This window comes from Cyprinus carpio, chromosome A8, assembly GCF_018340385.1.
Source record: "Cyprinus carpio isolate SPL01 chromosome A8, ASM1834038v1, whole genome shotgun sequence".
In the NCBI taxonomy this organism is placed as follows: domain Eukaryota; kingdom Metazoa; phylum Chordata; class Actinopteri; order Cypriniformes; family Cyprinidae; genus Cyprinus; species Cyprinus carpio.
The window spans coordinates 21,764,134-21,788,349 of record NC_056579.1 but is presented as its reverse complement, the minus strand read 5'-3'; the positions used below and the strand labels follow the sequence as shown (position 1 = coordinate 21,788,349).

General features: G+C 35.3%; 1 protein-coding gene across 3 annotated transcripts; it reads left to right on the top strand.

Annotated features, from left to right (window-relative positions):
- The first annotated feature begins 1,736 nt into the window (after window positions 1-1,736).
- On the top strand, window positions 1,737-23,517 carry LOC109075498 (cGMP-dependent protein kinase 1-like). 3 transcript variants are annotated; one of them, XM_042762788.1, is made up of 20 exons: window positions 1,737-1,896; window positions 2,197-2,364; window positions 4,155-4,272; window positions 4,359-4,525; window positions 6,359-6,472; window positions 13,187-13,292; window positions 14,591-14,654; window positions 14,895-14,972; window positions 15,104-15,189; window positions 15,557-15,622; window positions 15,759-15,827; window positions 15,927-16,023; window positions 16,124-16,263; window positions 17,246-17,335; window positions 17,634-17,775; window positions 17,909-18,072; window positions 19,090-19,212; window positions 20,837-20,896; window positions 21,103-21,169; window positions 21,291-23,456. In XM_042762788.1, the coding sequence occupies exons 2-20, from the start codon at window positions 2,202-2,204 to the stop codon at window positions 21,384-21,386; spliced, it is 2,010 nt and encodes a 669-aa protein (XP_042618722.1). In that variant the 5' UTR covers window positions 1,737-1,896; window positions 2,197-2,201; the 3' UTR covers window positions 21,387-23,456. The 3 variants fall into 3 exon arrangements, with proteins under 3 accessions (XP_042618722.1, XP_042618723.1, XP_042618724.1); XM_042762789.1 differs by having other exon boundaries at window positions 1,740-1,896; window positions 2,135-2,364; window positions 21,291-23,513; XM_042762790.1 differs by lacking the exon at window positions 2,197-2,364 and having other exon boundaries at window positions 1,741-1,896; window positions 21,291-23,517.
- Window positions 23,518-24,216: the final 699 nt, after the last annotated feature.

Below are 24,216 nucleotides of genomic sequence, written 5' to 3'. Positions count from 1 at the left end.
AATATCCGCTGAACTCAAGCAGTGTATGCTCTTCTGTGTCAGCCGCGCCACAAGGATGCGCTGATTTCTTTCAAATCAAAGTGTAAATACATGTAGAAAACATATCCTTGTGGCGCGGCTGACACAGAAGAGCATACACTGCCTGCGTTCCCATTAATAACACATGTGGGCTATATTTATATGTGAAAATAATGGAAACAGATCCACTCCGCTTTTAGTCACGTCTAATTCTCCAAATCAAGACTCCAAATCTAAATTTAAAATGACCGCAAATTAGATGTTTTTATCAACTGTTTACTCAGCTTGGAAAAAAAGAATGCACAGTGGACTTTTTGACCTGAGTCCAAAAAGAAGTGACTATTTCCACAGTTAAATGTTGTTACAAAAGCTACCTTAAATATGCCTTTTTTTATTTTTTTACAGTAATTACTGATTATCCTACTGTATTTACACCTTTGAGGGTACACAACAACAGTTGTATTAAATGCAGAAATGTTTTTCCTCTGTGTTTTAGATATGTTTTTCTGCTCAGATGACAATGTTGTCAAAATGATCCCCATTCATGTGAATCCTCAAAAATGACTAAAAGCTCTGTATTATGCATGCCAGGCCAGTAGTTGGCGAAGTCACTTTGTAAAGTAACACTACACACCTCTACACAATATACACATTTGCATGCCATCACCATTTTCACAAATTCCCGTTTTCAGTTTACACGAAGATGATAAAAACTTGCTCTTTGAAACCTGTTTGTGTTTTAAGACCCCAAAACACCATTATTGTGCAAATGAATCAATCAATCAATCAAGCTCAAAAAATGCTGCTGGGGTATAAAGTCCATAAATCGGTGCTCTTTGGATGCAGGATTTCTTAATTCATAAAAAAACTCATAATGCCAAGGCACTTGAAAATATAATGAAAAATAAAAAGCCTTTATTCTCACATTACTTTACATTAAAAACAACTCCGTACACAGACGTGTTGCGGCCTTCATCACTTGTCAAACTACAAACACATCAGAGTCCATTTAAACAATCTGTTCGTCGTATGACACAGTCACCTGATTAAGTGTACACACACACACACACACGCACACACGCACACACGCGCACACACACACACACACACACACACACACACACACACACACACACACACACACACACAATATACATACATAGGCTTCAGGCTATATATATAGCCTACACATCTACACAGACACAAAATTTTTAAACCTCAAGATAATATACAACATAGATCCCCAAAAATCAATCAATCAATCAATCAATCAATCAATCAATCAATCAATCAATCAATCAACTTTTACTGTCAGGGTTATTAGCATTTACGCCTATAAAACACAATTATTAAAAACACGTCATTATTAAAATTTTGTGTTTTGTAAGATCAATTAATCGAGCCAAAAGCACATTTTTGAAAATTACATCAGGCCCTTTTTTTTATATATATATATATATATATATATATATATATATATATATATATTTATATATAAATATGCTATAATGCTACATGTTGTCGGCATAGTCATTGATAAATAATTTTTAGTGCAACCGAGCTTGAATGCAATGAAAACGGTTTATTTTGTTGCGCTGTTGTATGCAACTCGTCAAAATAGCGTTTAGTTCTCTGTAAATGTAATCTAGGCTGTGTAGCTATTAGATTGAGCCCTGCCCACATCCCCCCTCTCTCTCTCTCTCTCTCTCTCTCTCTCTCTCTCTCTCTGTGTGTGTTTGTGTGTGTGTGTGTGTGTCAGATCAGCGCGCGTGCGGTGAAGGCATGATTCAAACATTCACACTCTGGATTTCTTCAGTATTCCTAAAGCTGACCAGCTCTATCACTCCAGAGGAGATATTTATTGCCTTCGGTCTGTTTGTAAGTCCCATATGTTCCTTGCTTATATTTTTCAGGAAGCCTAAATGTCTTCTCAGTTATCGCTTATTGTCAGTCCAGTTTGTAAAGAAATTAAAAATGAAATTTGTTTTGCTGTGGCTTAATCTGTTTGGATTAATATGCAGCGCTGGTTGCGCCTCGGTAATACAGTCGATGAGTTTTGGAGACTAATAATTTCAGAGCAACTTCAGTTTTGACTGCCGTTAATTTCATTCTGTAGAATTGTCCAGTTATCTCACCTAAACGCGCGCACGCATCAGCCCCTCTGTGTCCCTCGCGCAGGGCTCATGGGGACTCTCAGAGATCTTCAGTTCGCACTTCAGCTGAAGATTGAGGAGTTACGGCAGAGAGACGCTCTCATCGACGAGCTGGAGCTCGAGCTGGACGCTAAAGATGATCTGATCCGCCGCCTGCAGGACGAGCTCGACCGTCTGCGGCTCTCAGCGGCGGGTACAAAAAGCAGCTTCATTATGCATATATATATATATATATATATATATATATATATATATATATATATATATATATATATATATATATATATATATCTTTGTTAAAATGTGATTTTAAAGGTGCACTTACTATTACAGCGATTAAATCATCATTTCGATTGAGAGTGCAGGCAATTCTTCACACATTGCTATCCTATTAAGAATAGACAATAACTATAATTAAATATGAATTAAAATGATGAGAATTCATTTATGTCACTTATTATTTATACACAGTAGCCTATCACAACTAAATGTCAAGCAAATTGTGAAAGTCGAGTGATTAACCCCATTTGTTACTTGCTTTTCGTTCATTGATCTCTGTATAATTGTAGATATATGATATTATCTATATTATGGATCAGCATTTCCTTCATAGCCTGTTGCAGTTCAGCTACTTGTGTATCATCTAGAATGAGAGTATCACCCTTAAATAAGACTTTGCTTGCTTGTTGATGTGTTCGGAGCACTTAATGCCAACGCTAAACAAAATACAGAACTACCAAATTGTGCTATAAGTTTGGTTGCATCATATAATTATTGCTGTTAATAGTGTTCATCGTCTGTTTGATTTCGTGTTTAATTGATTTTTACATATTTCTGCCATATGCACATAAACTGACAGTCACTACTGATAAGCTACTACTAAATATTGTAGAGACTTAAAGGGATACTCCACCCCAAAATGAAAATTTTGTCATTAATCACTTACCCCCATGTCGTTCCAAACCCGTAAATGCTCAGTTCGTCTTCGGAACACAATTTAAGATATTTTGGATGAAAACCGGGAGGCCTGTGACTGTCTCATAGACTGCCATATAAATAACAGTGTCAAGGTCCATAAAAGGTATGAAAGTTGTCTTCAGAATACTCCATCTGCCATCAGACATGCAATCTGGGTTATATGAAGCGACGGGAACACTTTTTGTAAGCGAAGAAAACAAAAATAACAACTTTATTCAACAAATTCCTTTGTCAACAGTCTCCTCTGTGTCTCTCCATATCACCGAATGCTGTGTATGATCTTCTGTATCATCCGCGCCACAAGGATGCACTGTTTTCTTTCAAATCAAAGATAAACACACGTAGAAACAGTGAATCGTTGTGGTGCAGATGATACAGAAGAGCATACGGTGAACTGACTCTGCTCTTTATTCAGGATTCAACTGTTTACTGTAAGGTCTTGTGCAATAAAGACAAACAAAATAAACAGAATGGTCAAAAACGGTGTTGCTCCATCTTTCTTACATTCTTAAAGTAAACGCCAATTCTTAAAGACAGTCCAATACTAAAACAGAGCAAACCATTATGGAATAAAAATATCTACTCAAACATGTATGCATTTTTAATTAGGCAAATGATGTCTCTTTCACTAAAGAGTTGCGTTCATCTTATTATTCTTTGACATTGTGGCCATCTGTCTGATCATCTGATCTGTATGGGTTCACACACAGCTGCGCACAGATTTAAATCTTACACTGCCATTTGAAGTTTATGTTAATTGAGTTTTAAATTAAATACGATTCTAAATGTTGAGAAACTACAGAATCCCAGCAGACATTAAGTCAAGGACGAAAGAAGAACACATTAGTGCAGCCATAATAATCTACGGCAAAACAAATCTGACTTTATTTGTATATGCATTATGCATCAGCAAGCTGCACCGAGTTCAGAGGTAACAACCCAGTCTTTTTAATCTTATAAAAACATCCTATTATTCATCTTTACACTCATTTCATTTGCATTTAGGTCAACAACGTGCTTCTTCCCTGAGAGTGAGGAGAAAAGCTCTGCTAACAGAACCAGTTACCGTGGAGCCGAAACTAGTCTTACAAAACCCACCAATCAGCTACAGCAAGAGTCAAGAGTAAGAACCTGCCTAAAATCTCAACTCATTCTCTTGTTGCCTACATTTCCCCAGTGGAACTCTTGATGTGTCTTTATTTATTTCAGGTCACAGCGGCTGATAGAATCAGCTCTAGCAGAAAACGAGTGTATGAAATATCTAATCAGGGATCAGATGCGCTGTTTGGTGGATTCTGTCTATCCCATAACACTCAAACAGGGTGTGAGTGTTGTCCAGGAAGAGGATAATGGGACCCAAGCATACATAGTTGAAGGTGAGCAAGAGTGTGAGAATGAGAGAGCTACTCTAGCTTCATAATACCTCTCAGAATAGAAGAAGCTGTCTTTGGACTCAAACTGCATGTCGATCTGCGAGCATGTCTGAACATTCACAGATCCCAGTGCTTACATGGTTATCTTAGAACCCAGTGCTCAGAAGTCACTCTTTATCAGCCGAGGTCCAGTTATGCCTCCAGGCGTATTGTGAATAATTTATTTCTGTGGCTCTTTAATACTCATTCTGGTTTGCAGTGAGATGAGTGCTTATGTTTTGCTTTCAGCTTTTAGTTGCCCTCCAGCTCTTTATGTTCTCTTTACATATAAATCACAATCATCATGGCCCGATCTGACTATTAATGGAGTTAAATCCCCTTAATCCCTTAATATAATATAATATAATATAATATAATATAATATAATATAATATAATATAATAATTTTGCTACTGTGCTTTTAAGATGTTCTATGTAAACATCCTCTTTGTATTTGAAATGAATAACAGCATTTGCAGGTTGTGGGTTTGGTTTTATATCTGATATGCATGTGCTTCGCTGTCTACCAATAATAGCCTCTCTGCAAAAGCTGTTGTTTGTGAGAAAACAATTTGTGATAAAATACAAAATCAGCCTAAAATTGAAATAAACTCCAGAACAAGACACCCTTTTTTTATATTTTTTAAAAGAGTTCAAAAGATTGCTGTCAGTACTTTTATCCTAAAATGATCGAAAGTGACAGCAAATAATTTTTCTTTCTATTTCAAATAAATGCTGTTTCTTTCATCAAAAAATCCTGAAAAAAAATGTATCTCATGATTTCCACAAAATATGAAGCAGAACAACTTTTCAACATCGATAATAATAAGAAATGTCTCTTGAGGAGCAAACAGCAGCAAAAATTCTGCTTTGCTATCACAGGAATAACATTTTTATCACAATTTAAACAATAGGATTAAAATTGAAAAGTTATTTAAAATTGTAATAATATTTCACAATATTACTGTTTTTGATGCATGTACATTTTAGTTTCTCATTATCCATATTTATCAGTGTGACTTTACAAAAATCGCACAATTTCAGTTAGACTGAAGCATTTACATGGCATTAAAAAAAGACTTTGCCAGTGCTTTAGTCCAGCTAAAATCAAGAACAAGCAGCAAAGATGTCACTTCACATAGAATTCTTAAAGATACAGTAGCCAAAAAAATTTAAATAATAAAAAGTCTGTTTAATCCTAAGGATAAAGAGGTGTAAAATAGTCATAAAAATTTATTTTGTGTCAGAAACCTTGACTAATATCACAAGTGTACTTCAGACACTCATTCAGTCTGTTCCTCTCTCTGAGTGAGGCACATTAATTAGTATGCACCTCCCATAGTGTTTGCAGGATCAGGCAGGTATAGCAGGAGAAGTGTGAGACTGACCTGTTTCTAGGAAGACAGAGAGAAAACATTCCTGCTGGTTATGTGAGGCGAAATGAGTTTTAAAATGTCAGTGCAAGTCTAAATATCCAGGTTGCAAGTGAAAAAAAAAAAAAAAAAAAAGGGATGGAGACCAGGAGTGAGATCTATTACCATCCATTAAAGTGTTCATCAATACCTGTCTGTGAGCTGTGCTAAGTCCAGCCGTGATTCGTTAAAGGAGGACAGTATTGGTCCTGATGTTCTGGGTTGTTTGGGCTCTGAGCATCTCCGTGCCTAATCTGTGATGAGTCAGATCATCTGTCTATGTGACAGTCATGTTGTCGCTCAACACCTGTCACCCCCGGCAACCTTCAGGGCTGTAGATGACGTGTGTGTGTGTCTGTGTGTGTGTGTGTGTGTGTGGTAACAGAGGGAAAACTGGAGGCATCCAGGGCTGGCCAGAGGCTGCACATCATTGAGCCGGGGATGATGTTTGAAGAGCTGGCCCTTATTCATAACCACACCTGCTCCACTACTGTCACAGGTATTGACATACATGTGTGCATCCACACACACACACACACACACACACACACACACACACACACACACATCATTATCTGATGCTGTACACTAAAAAAAATGCAACTTATTTATTGAATTTTGAAATATACATGTGAGATAATGTGATATGTAAAATGGCACTGCGATATATAAAGTCGCGATTATTACAAATACTATTGCAACTGTGAAATATACAGCTGCAGTGTGAAACAATGTTGAAATTGTTAAATATAAAGAGACATTGCGAGATATCACAATTATTACTACAAATTAAGTTGCAATTGTGAAATATAAAGTCGCAATGTGAAACACAAAGTTGTAATTGTGATACATAAAGTTGGGCAACACTTTCTATGATTATATAATATGTTGTACAGTATCATCTCATAAGTAATGATAACAACAATTATAATACATTATAAAACATACTTATTAGTGTTATGAGTATGATTATTTATAACATGCAATAAACACCATGTTAAATTCACTTAATTTATAGTGGATTATAAGTCTGATATCTTGACATTATTTATTTAAGATCTCTACAGTATCTTACTGATATTACAATAAATATAGTTAAAATCAAATGTGCCATGTTACACATTCATCTGACCAGATATCCGATCTTATGGCTGTTTAAGAAAAAAGGTTATTTTAATTATTATTGTTGTTGTCATTGTTGTTGTTGTTATTTATAACTGCTTTAAGAAAAGTAACAAGTTAACAGTTGAAAGACATGAGACTTATAATACATTATGTCTATGGGAAATACAATCCATTGTAAGTTAATTGTCTATAATTATCATAATCTTAAAAGCAATAACCACAAATAAGTTAATATTATAATGCATTAAAACTGTTGTTATGATTACTCATGAGATGATACAACATTTTAAGTTTTTTTTTATAATACATTATACATTCATTATAATGCCTTAAGAATACTCTTATAATGTATTATAAATACGTGCTTCATAGAAAGTGTTACATAAAGTTGCAATTGGGAAATATACAGTTGCATGTATAACACAATGTGACATATAACATGACACTGCAAAACAAAAAGTCACAAATACTTCAAATAAAGTTGCAATTGTAAAGTGTTCAGTTAGTGTACATTGCGAAACACAAAGTCGCAAATGTGAGATATAAAATGACACGGTGAGATATAAAATCACAATTACTTCAAATAAAGTTACAGTTGTGAAATATGAAGTTTAAATGTGAAACAAAAAGTTGTAATTGTGAAATACAGTTACATTGCAAAACAATGCTGCAGTTGTGACATATAAAGTGACATTATGAGATATAAAGTCACAGAAACTACAAAAAAAGTTGCAATTGAGAAATATACAGTTACAGTGTGAAACAATGCTGAAATTGTAATATATAAAGTGACATTATGAGATAGAAAGTCACAATTATTACTTTAAATTAAGTTGCAATTGCAAAATATACAGTTACATTGCAAAACAAAGCACAAATGTTAGTTATAAAATGACATTCTGAGTTATAAAGTCACAATTACTACAAATAACAACAAACAATTGTGAAACATGCAGTTTCATGTCACTTCACTATTTCACTATTCACTGTGAAACAAAGTCGCAATTGTGAGAAAGAAAATGTCACTGCGAGAAAAAGTCACAGTTGTGAGATATAGTCACAATTAAATAAAGTTGCAATTGCAAAATATACTGTATAGTTACACTGTGAAAAACACATAGTCGCAATTGTGAGAATCACATAGTGAGATATGACATCACATTGTGGGATATATAGTCACAATTGTGAGAAATAAAGTGAAAAAATATGAAAAAAAAAAATGTAAATGGAAAGGTATAGGTATTTTTTTTATATTAACATGTTGAACATGTTAGTTGCATGTTAAATACAAAGGTTTCTGTAAAGAAAATATATTTTGTGTGTTTTTCTCCCACCCTAAAGAAGATATCTTTATCAGATAGATGAATTAATGTTCATTTCTGAGATGTATCACCATACCATGCTTTGATTTATGAATCTCTCTACACCTCTTATCTCTCTCATTTCATATCCTCTCTTGAGTCCAGTCTGAGCCACCGGGGCATCAGCTTGACCTATTAATTTTAATAGAGGGTCATAGCAAGACATAGAATAAAAAAAGCAAGGAATAAAGTCTGAAAGAAAGCGAATGGGCTAAAAAAGATGGATTGAGAGTGAATGGAGGATCCAATCAAGTCAGATCATTTACCAGATCTTTCTTTTCTTCTACAGAGAGTGTCTGCCTTGATTGTGTGCCATTTTCATCTTTCAGTCAATATCCTTTTCTACTTTCACGTTTTTCTTTTATTTCCCCCTCTCAGCTTCTCCTTCTGAATTTTCAGACTATCTGTTCCCTCTCGCCCCTTTTTATTTTAAGCCTCTCATCAAGCTTTCCTCAACTCTTTTCTTCAGCTTTGTTCAGGTCTTATGTTTAGTGACAGCTTTTTAAATAAATATATATATACAAACCCGATTCCAAAAAAGTTGGGACACTGTACAAATTGTGAGTAAAAAAGGAATGGAATAATTTACAAATCTCATAAACTTATATTTTATTCACAATAGAATATAGATAACATATCAAATGTTGAAAGTGAGACATTTTAAAAAGTCATGCCAAATATTGGCTCATTTTGGATTTCATGAGAGCTACACATTCCAAAAAAGTTGCGACAGGTAACAATAAGAGGCCAGAAAAGTTAAATGTACATATAAGGAACAGCTGGAGGACCATTTTGCAACTTATTAGGTCAACTGACAACATGATTGGGTATAAAAAGAACCTCTCAGAGTGGCAGTGTCTCTCAGAAGTCAAGGTGGGCAGAGGATCACCAATTCCCCCAATGCTGCAGCGAAAAATAGTGGAGCAATATCAGAAAGGAGTTTCTCAGAGAAAAATTTCCAAAGAGTTTGAAGTTATCATCATCTACAGTGCATAATATCATCCAAAGATTCAGAGAATCTGGAACAATCTCTGTGTGTAAGGGTCAAGGCCGGAAAACCATACTGGATGCCCGTGATCTTCAGGCCCTTAGACGGCACTGCATCACATACAGGAGTGCTACTGTAATGGAAATCACAACATGGGCTCAGGAATACTTCCAGAAAACATTGTCGGTGAACACAATCCACCGTGCCATTCGTCGTTGCCAGCTAAAACTCTATAGGTCAAAAAAGATGCCATATATAAACATGATCCAGAAGCGCAGGCGTTTTCTCTGGGCCAAGGGTCATTTAAAATGGACTGTGGCGAAGTGGAAAACTGTTCTGTGGTCAGACGAATCAAAATTTGAAGTTCTTTTTGGAAAACTGGGATGCCATGTCATCCGGACTAAAGAGGACAAGGACAACCCAAGTTGTTATCAGCGCTCAGTTCAGAAGCCTGCATCTCTGATGGTATGGGGTTGCATGAGTGCGTGTGGCATGGGCAGCTTACACATCTGGAAAAGCACCATCAATGCTGAAAGGTATATTCAAGTTCTAGAACAACATATGCTCCCATCCAGACGTCGTCTCTTTCATTTTCCAACATGACAATGCCAGACCACATACTGCATCAATTACAACATCATGGCTGCGTAGAAGAAGGATCCGGGTACTGAAATGGCCAGCCTGAAGTCCAGATCTTTCACCCATAGAAAACATTTGCCGCATCATAAAGAGGAAGATGCGACAAAGAAGACCTAAGACAGTTGAGCAACTAGAAGCCTGTATTAGACAAGAATGGGACAACATTCCTATTCCTAAACTTGAGCAACTTGTCTCCTCAGTCCCCAGACGTTTGCAGACTGTTATAAAAAGAAGAGGTGATGCCACACAGTGGTAAACATGGCCTTGTCTCAACTTTTTTGAGATGTGTTGATGCCATGAAATTTAAAATCAATTTACTTTTTCCCTTAAAATGATACATTTTCTCAGTTTAAACATTTGATATGTCATCTATTTTGTATTCTGAATAAAATATTGAAATTTGAAACTTCCACATCAATTTGTACAGTGTCCCAACTTTTTTGGAATCGGTTTTGTCTATATATATATATACATATATATATATATATATATATATATAGGTGCCATTGAAGCATATATTATGCTTCAATGGCACCTATACAGACACACAGCACACTTTGACCATTAAGCCCTTTTTGACAGACATTTCAATCATTTAGTTAAGTGTTAGTGATTAAAAAAAGCATTAGTGATTAAAAAATAATACCCACTCATCAAAGCTGTTTGGAGTGATCTGGCCTTGAAACTGTAATAAAATAAAATATGCTTGCTTTAAAATCCATTTACATTCTAAAAGAAGTTGTTGTGCTGTTATAAAATGACGAGGGGACCTTGAAAAGTGGGAAAAAAATAATGTTTTTGTGCTTGACATGCTGCTTAAGATTCCTCAGTTATGTTGAATTGAATAAAAAATGTTTGCAACAAGTCAAAACGTGAGAAAACTGGGTTGGGTTTAACATATTTCCCCATTAAATGTTAAATTGAATGTTTTTCTCTAATTAAAACCCAGCGGACAGATGTTTTACAACACATGAGGCATGGCCTTCACTGAAAGATGAGAAAATCCATAAATTACCATAAAACTGTTTAATTATTTGGTATATATATATATACATATATATATATATATATATATATATATATATATATATATATATATATATATATATATATATTATATATATATATACATTGTGTGTGTGTGTGTGTGTGTGTGTGTGTGTGTGTGACCTTATAACACTAGATGTCTAGTGTCTGAGTTATACCTGTATTCATGTTGTTTATTGCAGTCCAGTTCTGCATTTTTGGGGTGTAAATGATAATTTTCAAATTCTAGCCTATTCCCAGAGATCCGGCAGAGGAAAGGACAGAAGATGAAACAGAGGTAGACAGAGGTAGCAGGGGAGAGCAGGGACGAGCAGAGCAGAACGATTGCAGTATTTCTCTACCTAACGACAGCAGAGTCAATTAATCTGTGTCATTACTGATTCAAGAGAGTCTATGGATTTAATAAGGAATTAGTTGGGGGTGAACTCTATTTTTAGCTCTTCCCTATTTTTTTGAAAAATTGCAAATTGGTAGAAGCAGGTCACAATTCTGGAGGAGCAGTTTTCAGTGTATTGTAGAGTCACCTGAAACAGAAATCCTGAAACTTTCACTTGTGTGAACTGAAAAAATTCACTTGTGTTTTGTTTATAAACAGTCAAACTTGTAAATTTGCTAGATATTTTATAGCGTTCGACATATGTGTGTCTTTTCAGTGGCTTATACTGATATCTGAGCAAAAGGCACATATACAGTAATGGTGATATGCATAGGTTAATAACAGCAGATAAACTGCACACAAAATGGCAAAAAAATGGCAAAAAAAAAATCAACCATCATCAAGGTAGATTTTGTAATGTCTTTTTTAGGAGGAAATTAAACTATTGTTACTCACACACACATACAAACAAAAAAAAAAAAAAAAAAACAGCACACACGCATACACATACACAAAAACACACACACACACACACACACACACACACACACAAACACACACACACACGCACGCACACACACACACACACACACACACACACACACACACACACACACACACACACACACACTCACACACACTGCCATTCAAAAGTTTGACATCAGTAGGATTTTTAATGTTTTTTAAGATGCCTCTTCTGCTCACCAAGGCTTCATTTATTTGATAAAAAATAGAGAAAAAACTGTAATATTGTGAAAATTTGAAATAACAGTTTTCTATTTTAATATGCTTTAAAATATAATTTTTTTCTGTGATGCAAAGCTGAATTTTCAGCAGCCAGTCCTACAGTCTTCAGTGTCACATGATCCTTCAGAAATCACTCTTATATTCTGATTCATTATCAATGTTGGAAACAGTTTTTGCTGCTTAATATATTTGTTTGGAAACGGTGAAACTTTTTTCAGGATTCTTTAATGAATAAAATGTTAAAAAGAACAGCATTTATTCAAAATAGAAATATTTTCTAACAATATAAGTATTTTTTTAATCAATTTTTATCAATTTAACACATTCTTGCTGAATATTAATTTCTTTCAAACAAACCCCAAACTTTTGGACAGTAGTGTATATTATTTCAAAAGATTCCTATTTTGAATAAATGCTGTTCTTTTTAAATTTATATACAATATTTTTGGTCTCACGGTCAAACAACTGACCAGTGTTTTTAGAAAACCTCATGTGGTTAGATCTTTGTTTATGTAAGACGTTATATAAAAGGAACAAACAGATGATATTCATTGCCTGGCAACTCACATATTACCCTGGAAATTTAATTTATCCCATGTTAGCTTAAATATATTAATGAATGTTTAGAGATAATGTTTGCTGATGAACAAAATAGCTGATCAGCCTCAATCCATGCTAGTCTGGTGTTTTCCACAGAGATCTCATACTTATTTGTCTAATACAATTCATATGGTCCATATCAATTTCTCTTTTTGTCTTTATATGTCTATCCACCAAAGCCGCACTGTCTCCCTTTCTTCTTTGATCTCTCTCCTTCACAGTCATGAGGAAAGAAATCACATATTTGTCGTTCACCAAAACAAAGAGCCGTCAGTTCACAGACTGTTGGAAATCCAGTTCTTCTCAGTCTTTGTGTGTGTGTGTGTGCAGCTCTGGTCAACAGCAGGCTGTGGGTGTTGGAGGGTCAGGTGTTTCAGAAGATCATGCAAAGGAATGGCCTCGCCGCTATCACACAGTCTTTGGACTTCCTACGCAGGTTAATGCCACTGTTACCATATTCACATAGACCTTTACAAGACACACTTTTGCTGTCTTAAATAGAATTCTACATTTTATAAATAAATGAGGAATTTTTTGTTTTATTTATATGTATGCATACTGCATTCATGGCCATTCTTATGTATTTTTAAATAGCTCTTTGAAATGTAATTAATTAATTATATTTTGTTTATTTATTTATTTATTTATTTTTACATTTTATTTTTTGTTATTGTTACATTTTATTGGAAAAATTTCACTGTTGAATTTTTACATTTTAAGTTAGGGTCATAACCACCATAGACATTTATTTTTATTGATTTTATTTGTTTAGTTAACAGGGGCATTGAGCATTTATAAAACATTTCTGTAAATATACCAGAATTAGCCAAAGGCCAGAATGTTACAAGTCACCCTAAAAAGAGATATGATTAGAATACATGCAAAAAGAATCCATAAAACAATCTATTAATAAAAACAATCAAGAGAAACAGAACAAATAAAAAAATGCATAACACAATCCAAAAAAAAAAAAAACTATCAATAACATCAATCAAAAGCAATAGAAAGACAGGCACCAGATATAGAATTCTAATGTTGACAAAGCAGAAAACTACATTCAAAATGTTTTTGGGGTTAATGTCAGAATTTCAAAAATGGCTTAAAAACTATCAACACATTATTCTTGTGTTAAAAACAGTATTTGATCGTTATGATATTTTCCTCCGTAACAGGGCTGAACTACTGAGCTTGATGGGTGAAAATGAAATGTGAACCTTCTATACAGAAATGGTCAAGTCATGACCTGAAATATGATGTCAGAAGGATCATACCAGTATTTCGGGGAAAATGTCAAAGTACAACGGGGCTGACCAGAAAGTGCAGTTAATAAATTCAGTATTTTTCAAAGAGGCATAAGAAAGTTAGACAGTGAAGACATGATATGTTAATTTTAATAAATGCAGCATTTAGATCGAATTCAGTTTTATTTATTCATATCCTTATAAAAATGTAATGACGTTGAAGGTTTGTTTGCTCTACAAACTAAGAGTTAAATGTATCAAATCATGTGTATCCTGTCAATCCTATAAGTAGTAAGTCCAGAGAACAAACTAAACATCTGTATTTGTTCTGAATGTAATTTTTATGTGTATTGAGTATGTTTTAAACATATCACTGCTTTGTTAGTTTACTGAAAAACATGAGTTTAGTATTTTAGCATTTGCTTTAGGGCAGTCTAATGTGATTGAGACTAGCTGCCTGGTTTCCTGACACTCGTTTGTCTGTGTCTCTTAGTGTGGCACTGCTCTGTGTGTTTCCAGAGGATGTTCTCATGAAAGTGTCTGATGCGCTGGAGGAGGTGTGTATGACTGAGCATCACCATCATATTTCACTGCTGTTCCATAATCAGCATGTGAGCAATAAACTCAACAACTTGAAGCGTTCAAAGCACTGCCTATAGCTTGATCAAATCTAACTTTTAGTTTGTTTGCACCAATTAATCACAACTCAGATATAAAAACTATATTTTCATTATATGTACTTTTTTATACCATGGCTTTTATTTTCCCCTGTTTATCCATATCTATCTTGGTCTTAGTCTCAATACAGTAATGGTGATTATATCATTCGAAATGGAATTCCAGGAGACAAAATCTTCATTCTGAGTCAAGGCCAGGTGAGAAAGACATCTATCCATCCATCCATCCATCCATCCATCCATCCATCCATCCATCCATCCATCCATCCATCCATCCATCCATCCATCCATCAGTAAAAGCATAACAGTGTTCATGCTTTTGTTCTTAGGTGAAAGTATTAGAGAAACACTCAGCCAGTGAGGAGAGTATGATGGCGTCTGTCCTCTCCAGAGGGGATTGTTTTGGAGAGAGAGGGTAAGATTCAACCCTCACCAGCAGGGGGCGCCACTCTTTGAGATGTACCTCGCAGCTTACTACCCATTCTGACCTATCTAACACAACAAATTAGATTGTGATATTTGTTGTTAAATGTTTATATAGGACCAGAGAAATTCACAACAACCGTGTTTATTAACGAAAGAGTTGCATATATATTTTTAGATCACTTATGTAATGTACTGTAGGTTGTGGAATATTTTCTAACTTCCCCATAAGCTCAAAAGAAGAGAACTTCAAACTTGTGCATGTTGAATGCTTTGTGGCTTCACTGAGGACCGTCGAAATTCAAGTCAGAAGGTATCATGTAACATTAACATCTCAGACCTGTTCCTTTGCTCTCCAGAGATGACGAGAGGTCGATGAGTGCTCTTGCCGCAGGCGATGTGACATGTTTGGTCATAGACAGAGAGTAAGTGTGAGCCGTGAGGGATAAATGGATATTCATGCTATGGAAACAGCATAGTGGGTAAAAAAAAAAAAAACATAACTAATTCATAATTATGCTGTAAAGCTGACGTTGGCTGCATTCCACCGTCCATATCCAGGGTTTTCGAAAAAGTAACTGGAGGCTTGGGCAATGCAAGAGAAAATCCTACCAACAAGGTCATATTGAAGTAAGTTCTGCTAATATGATTTTAAAATCTGCATGTTTTACATGAACCACCGAGTGTGATGGTTAATAAAGGTCATTTTGATCTTTATATAATAAACAGGGCAGATGAAGATGGGTCTGCGTTTGGTGAAACGTCTCTCTGCAGTTTTCAAGTGCTGTGTAATCTGGGGGAAGGACAGTACGGTCACACTCAGCTCGTGAGTTTTCTATGAGTATTGTACCATGCAGTTTAAGCTTATTTTAATTTACAAAAAAGTTATGTATTAATTATAATTAAGCCAAGGTTTTTGTTACTAGGTCCATTTGAAGAGTGACCCCAGCTGTAAGTTTGCATTGAAGACCATAAGAAAACAGCTGATAGAGAGCCCAGGCCAAAGAGAGAGGATACTTGCAGAGAAACACATCCTGATGGATCTCCAGAGTCCATTTATTGTAAGGTCAGACCATTAGGACGCCATAGGACAGGGGTGTCCAATCCTGCTCCTGGAGGGCCAGCGTCCTGCAGAGCTTAACTCCAACACACTTATTTGTGTGTTTAATTGGGGTTGGAGCTAAACTCTGCAGAACATTGACTCTCTAGGAACAGGACTGCAGTCTTTTTCATCTTTGGAGAAAGTTCTTAATGTTTCAGTAAAGGTTCATCAAATTTGTTTCTGAGTTCTAAAGCGCCAGCACATACCGTACAGTAGATGGTTTCTGAAAACTTGATTAATAAAGTTTCTTTGTTGAATGAGGTGTGAAATGGTTTTCCAGTGAAATCAGGCAAAGAAACCCATTTTTCATTTAATTTAAACCTTCTTAAGCAGTTGTATTCCTTATTAGATACACTTTTGTACAAGCTCAGAAATGTGGGGTTGGTAAGATTTTTGTGATTTTACAATATCTCTTGCTTGCTAAAGCTGTGTTTATTTATTTATTCAAAAATACTGTAAAAACTATAATATTTTGAAATATTCTTACAATTTAAAATAAGTGTTTTCTATTCTAATAAATTTTGAAATGTAATTTATTCCTGTGATGTTAAAGCTGAATTTTCAGCATCATTACTTCAGTCACATGATCCTTCAGAAATGTTGATTTGGTACTAAAGAAACAATTCTTATTATCTTTGTTGAAAACAGCTGCTTAATGTATTTGTGGAAGCTATGATGATTTCTTTTTTTTTTCAGGATTATTTGATAAATCAAAAATTCAAAACAACATAATTTATTTTAAATATTTAAGAATAAGAATGTAAAATGTCACATTTGATCAATTTAATAATAAAAAATAATAAAACACCCCAATCTTATGTCCCCAAAATACAGATATTGCCCTTGCATATCAGCCTGTCAATTAATTTCCGAAGAGATTTTTAATGTGTCAGTTGCAATGTTGTGTTAGACTGTAAGATTTAAAAGTTTTATGTTTTTTTGTCAGGTTGCATTGTACGTATAAAGATGCTCGGTGCCTGTATATGCTGATGGAGGCTTGTGAAGGTGGAGATCTGTGGAGATTACTGAGAGAGAGGTACATACTGTCTCAGCATCTCAGCATGCATGCAGAGATATATGCATACAATTCTCAACTGATTCTTTTGAGTGATTTGGCCGCAAAGTGTTTGTAAATCACTTAACTGTAAGGAAGGAGTTAATCTGGAGTAAATCTCACATTTTAAAGAATTTATATACCTAATCTATATAACCTGAAATCATTTAGCTAAAAATGTACACAAATAAAACATGTAAAGACTGAATGGAACAGTGAATATGTCATCTTATGAACTGAACTGAACAGTGACTGTCTATTATGTGATTTGATGTTTCAGGGGGTCACTGCAAGACAACGCTGTTCGCTTCTACGCAGCGTCTGTGCTGGAAGCTCTTCATGTACTTCACACCAAAGACATTGTTCACAGAGACCTGAAACCTGAAAATGTGCTACTGGACCAGCGAGGATATGCTAAACTGGTGCTGAATACATACAAATTCCACCATGTTTAAAGTTAAACCAGTTGGCAGCCTGTAACCACTTGATTGTGATGATTCATGTTGGATCATTTTAACTATTATAACACTTCAGTTGTGCTTCTCTCTCTATCAGACAGGGTTTGGTTGTGCTAAGAAGTTGGGCTCTTTGCACAGAGCCTGGTCTTTCTGTGGATCTGTGGGTTATCAGCCTCCAGAGGTCATTCTGCATCAAGGTCACGGTCTGTCTGTAGATCTCTGGGCTCTAGGGATGTTGCTGTATGAACTGCTCAGTGGCAGGTAATGGATCTTTAGACGTCTTGTCTTGCCTTTTTTTTTTGTCAAAGTGACTATTTTAGGTTTATATATAAGCATCAAGCGTTATGGTTTATTTTCTAATAAAAAGAGTGGGGGGAAAAAGAATGCACACTATTTCCAAGGACAAAAATCCAACAAAATTCAGTGCAGAGAACAAAAAGGTGACATTTTTGCGTTTCCCCTTCATCAGGTGGCCAAGAAACAAAATGAAACACCTAGAGTTTTTTAAAAGAAATCTTTTACACATAGTAATTTTCAAAGCATCTGTAGCATGCTTGTTCTTCAGCATGCATAAACAAAATGGGAAAACTAGTAAAAGTTAACAAATTTAGAATTGAAGTTAGCAAGAAAGTGGGCAGCACTACAAATAAATGTTTAAAAAGTATAACCAATAAAGACAATTCTGACATAATTATTTCAGTTTTAATTTAGGTTAGTATTCACAAATAAACATTGATCATAGAGCACATTAAAAATGTGGCAAACCAGTGATGTTTGTTCTTATGTGACAAGAAAACACAGCTAAGCTTCTGTTGCTACCATATATGATGGGCTCTATGTGCATTAATAAATGTTTATATATTAATAAAAGCCTAAATTAAATCTATTTATCATATAAAGCATTTTTGGGTGAATTATTCCTTTAAACATTACACATGGTAGGGTGAGACTGATCATAACATGAGTACTGTACCTTTAAGTAATTCCGGTGTCTTTTGCTTGGTATCAGTGGAAAAATACAGGAAGCAACATGAGAGGAACACGACTCTTTACTAGCAGAAACTGGGTTACAGAACAAAAAATAAATAAACTACTAAAAATGGTCCAACTTGAAAATGATATTTTAAAGCTTATATCTAAATTAAAAAATGTGCTTTTAAGGAATTTTTTTTTTTTTTTTTTTTATATGAGCTTAACATTTTTAGACCCTGTATCCTGTCTGCTAGGCCTCGATTACTAAACATGTTTTAAATGTAAGATTTGATTTTCAATTTCCAGTCCTCTGTTCTCTGGCTCAGAGCAGCTGAAGGTTTATACAGCAGCTCTGAAGGGAATAGATGAGCTAGAGTTCCCCAAAACCATCAGCAGGACTGCAGCACATCTCATCAAGAGCCTCTGCAGGTAAAAATAGAGTGTTTCCTCACAGTGTCTGTTTCCTATATGGGAGAAAAAAAAAGTTGAGAAAAAAAAAATTAAAAAAAGTCACATTAAAATAACTCCACATTTCTATAAATCCAAATTATCAAAGACATAAATATCAAAGACAGACAGACAGACAGACAGACAGACAGATAGATAGATAGATAGATAGATAAGATAGATAGATAGATAGATAGATACAGACAGACAGACAGACAGACAGACAGACATATACAGTTGATAGATAGATAGACAGATAGATAGATCAGATAGACAGACAGATAGATAGATAGATAGATAGATAGATAGATATAGACAGACAGATAGAGATACAGACAGACAGACAGACAGACAGACAGACAGACAGACAGATAGACAGATAGATAGATAGATAATCGATAGATATAGATAGACCAGACAGAGATAGAGATAGATAGATGATAGATAGATAGACAGACAGACAGACAGATATAGATAGATAGATAGATAGATAGATAGATAGATAGATAGATAGATAGATAGATAGATAGATAGATAGATAGATAGATCGACAGAGATCGAGAGACAGATAGACAGACAGATAGATAGACAGAGACAGACAGACAGATAGATAGATAGATAGATAGATAGATAGATAGATAGATAGATAGATAGATAGATAGATAGATAGATAGATCGAGAGACAGACAGACAGACAGATAGATAGATAGATAGATAGATAGATAGATAGATAGATAGATAGATAGATAGAGAGACAGACAGACTATCTATAGATAGATAGATAGATAGATACAGACAGACAGACAGACAGATAGAAAAAAGATAAATAGGTAATAAAAAAATAGATAAAAATAAAGATAGATAGATAGATAGATAGATAGACAGATACAGACAGACAGATAGATAGACAGATAGATAGATAGATAGATAGATAGATAGATAGACAGAGACAGATAGATAGATAGATAGATAGATAGACAGACAGAGAGACAGACAGACTATCTATAGATAGATAGATACAGACAGACAGACAGACAGACAGACAGATAGATAGACAGATAGATAGATAGATAGATAGATATATAGATAGATACAGACAGACAGATAGATAGATAGATACAGACAGACAGATAGATAGATAGATAGATAGATAGATAGATAGATAGATAGATAGATAGATAGACAGAGAGAGAGAGAGAGAGAGACAGACAGACAGAATAGATAGATAGATAGATAGATAGATAGATAGATAGATAGACAGAGAGACAGACTATCTATAGATAGATAGATAGATAGATAGATACAGACAGACAGACAGACAGACAGATAGATAGATAGATAGATAGATAGATAGATAGATAGAGAGACAGACAGACTATCTATAGATAGATAGATAGATAGATACAGACAGACAGACAGACAGATAGATAGACAGATAGATAGATAGATAGATAGATAGATAGATAGATAGATAGATAGATAGATAGATAGATAGATAGATAGATAGAATAATCGACAGACAGATAGAGTGGCAGTGAGAGTAGCAGTGCATACGCTCTGGGGTTTGTATGTCTGAGTCTGCTATCATCTGTCACCCATTTTCCAGGCTGAACCCCTCAGAGAGGCTGGGCCAGAGGAACGGGGTCAAGGACATATGCAAACACATGTAAGACCTGCTCATATCATCAAATAAATTTGTATAGAAGGAAGAGAAGGGATTGGTGTGTTTTGTGTGTGTGTTTGGAGGGCGGGGGGGGTTGTGAGATTAGATGAGAGTGGAAAAGAAAAGAGCAAAGGAGAGGAGAAGATGCTGTTCTGTTTTTAAGTGCTGGCTTATTTTCTGGACTGATTAACTTGTGTTGTGTTTCTCAGGTGGTTTGAAGGCTTCGACTGGGAAGGACTTCAGAAGGGCACAATGACTCCACCAGTAAAACCAAACGTGAGCAGCATCACTGAACACTGTAGAGTTGAGAGCACTCTATTCAGCTTATACTTATATAACAAACACACCTTTCAAATGGTGCATCTGTCCAGTTTGAATAACTGTAACCTTTCTACAGGTTTCCTGTGTCTCTGATCACGGAGGATCATCACTCCTGCCAGAAACCCACATTGAAGCAGCATTGGATAATTCTGGCTGGGATATAGACTTTTGATTTGTACAATAGTGATATGGATGATGTAAATTGTAAAAAAAAAATAATTGACTTTGTGTTTATTTTGTATTAACTTTGCAGTTGATTATTTTAAATATTTTTTTCAGAGTTGAAAACCAATATAGATGATGGTACACAGCTTCAGGACTTAATAATCAACCCTGGAACTAAATTGCACTTCAAATGTTTCTCTGAGAAATGCAGAAATTTTATGTGATTACTATTGGATTTCTTTCTATGGAAGCTTATTTCTGCCACAGAATAGAAATATAAAAATTGGTATATATATTTACTTTTTTTCAGGATTGTGATAAATTCTTGCAATTCTGAGCGTAAAAGAACAAATTCTGAGATACAAACTTGCAATTATAAGAAATAAAGTCAGAATTGAGAGATAAAAAGTCACAATTACCTTTTAATTCTGACTTTTACTTGCAGTTGAAAGTTTTTCTCACAATTCAGACTTTCCTTCTCAGAATAGCAAGTTTTTCTCCAACAATTCAGACTTTCTTCTCAGAACCGAGTTTATATGTCTTGTGAGAAAAAATGTCAGAATTGAGATAAAAAATTGCAATTACTGTTTTTATTCTGTTGCAGAAATAAGCTTCCATATCTTTTAATTGGAAAACATTTTAAATTATACTTTTTAGGAAATATTATTACTAATAGTGTGGTCACATATTCCTGTCAATTCAACAGGAATCCACATGAGAGTAAATTTTGTGTGACGCCAAATTATTTCCTCATGCAGATACAATAGACAATGGACCTCAGACCTTTTATGTCCTATATGTGTAGTATTTATATATAATAATCCACGCAGCTTTCAGTGGGCGGGACAATTTGAAATTATTAATAAAGAAACATGGATGAATGAGAAAGTAAAGAGCAGGATGTGCTTGATTAAAAAGCAACATTAAATGTACAAAAGAAGCTTCAAAAGAGGACTGAACATGGGGTGCCCAAATGGTCAAATACACACAGCTGTCTCAGTGACGTCACAATGACACGACTTCTAAATATTCACATCTTCAATCTCACACCACTTGTTTACATCAGATGCCAGCGGCGCAACGTGACCTGACAAGAAAATATATAATAGAACCCATTATATTCCGTGATACAAACAGGTGTTATTGGTCTCAATTTGTAGCGTTTTATTTCTTACAATTTATATTTTTGTAATTTCTGTCATGGAAGCGGGCACATGGCAAAAGAATGAATGACTTGAACCCGAAGACTCAAGAGATGAACTAATAAATTCTGTTTCCAGTACTTACTGCACAGCTGCAGCTTACAGGGATGTGATGTGACAAAAGAACGAATGACTCAGATCTAAACTAGACTGCATAGTAGAGGTCTTCTCAGGTCCTAAAATCTGTAGACTACTCAACCTGAATCACTTCTTAACTAAACTCAATGTGTATTCATTTTTTTCTTTAAAAGAAAAATGCGACCTGAGTCCAACCCAACCCGAATGCATTTATTTATGAACGTGACTGTAAGTAAAGAAAAATCCATGTGTCCTGCTGACTGATTTGGCAGCTTCTGCATTACTTTGATTTATTTAATATTTATTTAATTTATTATTACTTTATATTACTGCTTGCCTGATGGATACAAGTTATATCTGAGTTTGGCTTTGGATTTGCTAATGTTGTCTGCTCTGCAATGGTATTTACCTCATCTTCCAGCAAAGGGATTCTGCACACAAAAAAGAAAAGCCCTGCTCTACATGAACACGCAATGTAATGAAGCGAGTGGCTTTTCCTGATGGATCTCATATCTATAAGATGGATTTCTGTGTGCGAGGTTATGAACATATGTTCCTTTTCTATGTACGTTTCTCAAAAATGCACTTAACACCAATGCACAATTCTGTTAAAAGGACAGGGTCTTATGGGGTCCATAAGGAAAAAGCACATTAATTTTAAATTACCCAAGACCCAAGGCAACTAATACCGAACCCGAATCACTCTTTGAGGTTTTGGACCCAAACCCTCTCGGGTTGGACCTTGGGTTTTCAGATCCATGTGGACCCGTGACTGCATAGCCTCAATTAAATAATTGTTTCTGTTTCTCATAATATGGCCTTGGTTGCATTATTTATTTTTCTTATTTTAAATGTGATCAACTTCATGAGAGATGTGTTGGGGAATATGGCTGTTAACATGTAACATTTTAATTATAGTCTGCTGAAATGAATGAAATGACTTATAAAAAGATTTGTTCATTTTGATGAACGAGATTAAAAGATCTAAGTCAGTAAAATTATCCGAACTTCCTGTCACTAAAGTGAAGTTTCTTTGTGAAGCTTCATTCATTGAGTTTGTGTTTAGGACTTTGCAATTCCCGCGAAGGATTTGATGTTTCTGCTGCTTCAGTTGTGCCGGCATGGACTGGCAACCGGTTTACTCATGCACACCCTGGGGTGGGGCGCTAGCACAAGCTTAGATTGGGTATAAGGCATCGCTGAGGACCCCCAGCCCCAGGCAAGCACGTGAAGCTGGCCCTCTCCTCAACATATGTCTGCAGTGCGTAAGCAGTGCGTTTCCCTTTCTAGGGAACTCATGCTGTGTCCTCTAGCGGACACTATGGGGAATGCTGCCAGCATGAAGCACGTGTGAAAAAATGCCAGTCCTATTGGTCCACGTGGCTCGTGACATCATATGCGGGTGCCCGGAAGTATAAAAGGGATGAATACTGAATACATCACCAACTTTTGTTGTCATCAGGAGCCATCTGTTTGAAGTGCGTGTGAAAGACCAAGGCAGGTGAGCGTTGTAGAAAGTGTGTGCCTCCATGCCCGAGGACACACATGATCTATGCG

Coding starts and splice junctions, on each gene's coding strand:
- LOC109075498 (XM_042762789.1), top strand. CDS start 2,202: ATGGGGACTCTCAGAGATCTTCAGTTCGCACTTCAGCTGAAGATTGAG. Junction 15,623..15,758: donor TGTTTGGTCATAGACAGAGA/GTAAGTGTGAGC, acceptor GTCCATATCCAG/GGTTTTCGAAAAAGTAACTG. Junction 20,897..21,102: donor AAGGACATATGCAAACACAT/GTAAGACCTGCT, acceptor TGTGTTTCTCAG/GTGGTTTGAAGGCTTCGACT.